The sequence below is a fragment of the Bison bison genome, unplaced genomic scaffold (genome assembly GCF_000754665.1).
Source record: "Bison bison bison isolate TAMUID 2011002044 unplaced genomic scaffold, Bison_UMD1.0 scf7180017864037, whole genome shotgun sequence".
Classification (NCBI taxonomy): domain Eukaryota; kingdom Metazoa; phylum Chordata; class Mammalia; order Artiodactyla; family Bovidae; genus Bison; species Bison bison.
This window is the reverse complement of record NW_011494609.1, coordinates 9,277,622-9,280,520: the sequence shown is the minus strand read 5'-3', so window position 1 is coordinate 9,280,520 and position 2,899 is coordinate 9,277,622. Positions and strand designations below refer to the sequence as shown.

Genomic DNA, 2,899 nt, shown 5'->3' with positions numbered 1-2,899 from the left:
GAAAGAGAAGCATCCAGGTGACCTCGGTGCCCACGTTGGCCTCCGGCTCCTCCCCGATCCGCGGCAGCACCCTGCCAGGCCCCGGCTTATCTCGGCCCCTGCGGCTCCCTCTCCCCACTCCCCTCGCCCGGGACTCTCCAGTCATCATTGCTCTTCTCTCCTCCACCACCCACCTCGTTCCTGCTGTGCTTGTACGAGACGTGCTGCTTCAGGCTCTCCTTGCGGCTGAACAACTTGGCACATTCCTCACATTTAAACAGCTTGTCACCTAAGGACAAGCCAGTGACAAGCACGTCACTCCTCCAGGCGCACCGAGACCGCGGTGCCCCCGGGGCGGACATGGCGGCGGCAGGGACTCACCATGCGAGCGCACGTGCCTGCTCAGGTTGCTGCTGTTCTGGAAGACCTTGCTGCAGATACTACACTGGTATACCCGCCTGTGCTCGCCCAGCTGCCGCACCACCTTCCGCCGGATGCCGTGCCGGCTCGAGAGGATCAGGCTCCTCTTGAGGGTGATGGTGCCGCTCTGGTGATGCGGGAACCTGCGGGAGAGACGCACAGGCTGGTGAGGTGGGCGGGAGGCAGGGTCGCTGGGGAGAGAAGCTCAAGGTTAGTCATCCTGGAAAGGGCGCCTGTCGAATCTTCCCAACTCGACACCGGAGGGGAGTGTTGGGCACAGGTGTCCCCCAGCTTTGGGGCTTCTGGATAAGGGAGCACCCTGAATATCTCTGGAAGGGAGACACCCTGAATGTGCGGTGGCATCACTCAGCTTTTCCACACCAGCCACTCATCTCCCTCGGCATTAACTCTGGTCACCAGAAGCCTGGACCTCAGTTAGTACATTGGCCAGAGTGACCCCATCTCTTCTGCTTTCCTCACTTGCCTCTACCCTGTTTCATATCTTCCCTGAACCTGATTTTTTCAAACTTCTTCTCCCTATTAAATGTGTTTCTAACAGTAAGTTACTGAAATCCTCTGGGCAATAAGATGGAGCATGAATAAGTAGGTCACGCTCACCATTTCTGACAATGCTCTGCTCTGCTCTGTTTTTGCACAGCTTCCTGGACTGTCTAGGACCAGGCATGCTTTGACACTGAAGGATGCACTCCAAAAAGGACCTAAAAACTGTCACAGGCTTATTCAACTTCAGGGCAAAAATTACCAAGAATAATAGCTAAAACAAACATTTTCCTCATTCACAAAAAGAAGAGAAATGCAGAATATTAAATTTACAGAAGTTCAGATACAAACTGTTCCATCATGGCAGCCTTGTTAGACACAACACAAGTATCAGCTGGTGGAAGAGTGGATGAACCAAGTGTGGTCCTCCCACATGATGGAGTAGTGTTCCGACTTAAACCAGAAGGACACTCCGATACCTGCTGCAACACACATGGACCTCGAGGGCGTTACGCTAAGTGAAGTAAACCAGTCACAAAAGGACAAACATGTGTGATCCGTTATACGAGGTCCTGAGAGACATGAGTACCTCCTGTAAGGTCGTCACAGAGATAGAAAGCAGAATAGTGGGTGCCAGGGGCTGGAGAGGGGGAGATGGGGAGTTAGTATTTCATAAGGATGGAGTTTCATCTTGGGGAAGATGAAAAAATTCTGGAGATGGATGGAAGGTTCTGCAAAGACGTGATTGTTTTTGAAAACACTGAACCATACACTTAGAAATGGCTAAGATGATAAATTGTATACTATGTGTATTTTACAACAATAAAAAGGCTTTCTCATCTATTTTCACAGAGGCTGCACTATTAACTCCCTGAGCTCCAGGACATTCCTGCTGCTCCCCATGCATGTGCATTTCCCATAAGAAGTAAACCATCCCCTCTCATCAGGCTTTCCCTCTGAAATGGATTAGCCGCCACACGCTGCTGCCCATGAAGCCAGGCCGAGTGCCATGCTGGGACTTACTTTGGCACTGAGCTGGTGTCGCTGGGGGTGGCGGCCAGCTTTCCCAGAACAAGCTCCATGATCCGCTCATCTGGCGTCACAGTCACGGGCTCGACCTCAGTCATGATCTCTGTCACTTGCTCTGCAAGGAGGGGACAAGACAAGCTGTGTCACTTCTGGGGCCGTGGACAGAACACAGCTGAACCCAGATGACAGGCCCAAGGGGCGGCAGCCAGGCCAATGCCATAGACACGGGTCACAAGATTGACAGAGGGAAAAAAACAGCAATACTTTAGAATCCACACATTTGCCTGCAGATTGAAAAGAGCAAAATGTTATTCTTAACTCAAAACTGGAGTTGGAATCTGTGATTCTTTTTAAAACCACAGGAGTCATAACTCTATTTCAATCCCTTTTCATACCACCTAAAACAAAACACTTTGATATATAGTAGGGTCTTATAACTTATTAAATTCATCCTGACAGAGATTTAGGAGTATTAATTTCTGTAATTACACAAGTCATCGTATGTTCAAAAGCAAATAATCATTTTCTATAAGAGTTAAATACCAAATGACCACAGTAATAGGGACCCAGGACTGACCCTCTAAACAAATGAAATATGGGAAGACTACACAAAAAGATTTATCTACTTCACCTACTATGATGTGTCTTCCTAACGCAACTAATAATTAGTGAAATAATCACTTAATAAGTTTTTCACTTCTTTCTGTCTTTTCTTCTTGTTTATAGAGAAGTACAGAGACTGCCCAGGGGAAGCTTAAACCACTTCTCCTGAGAATATTATCTGAGGGCTGCTCCTCTGAATTCTCTTTAATTCTGAGAGAGAACAAAAATTTCTTGTCACTCACAAAGAAATCCTGTTGGGGGCCAGAGTGAGGTACTCCGCCCGTGACAAAGGTCATGAGGAAGGAGGCTCGACATACACAAAGGCGGGATCGAGCCTCAGGAGTCCCCCTGGAACTCCTCGAGCATC

General features: G+C 48.9%; 1 protein-coding gene across 1 annotated transcript in view; it reads right to left on the bottom strand.

Annotated features, from left to right (window-relative positions):
• Positions 1–2,899, bottom strand: part of PRDM15 (PR domain containing 15) — a 53,016-nt gene that overhangs the window by 31,551 nt on the left and 18,566 nt on the right. The window contains 3 exon segments of the mRNA XM_010834938.1: positions 174–268; positions 361–542; positions 1,924–2,044. Of these exon segments, the coding sequence (XP_010833240.1) occupies positions 174–268; positions 361–542; positions 1,924–2,044 (398 nt within the window).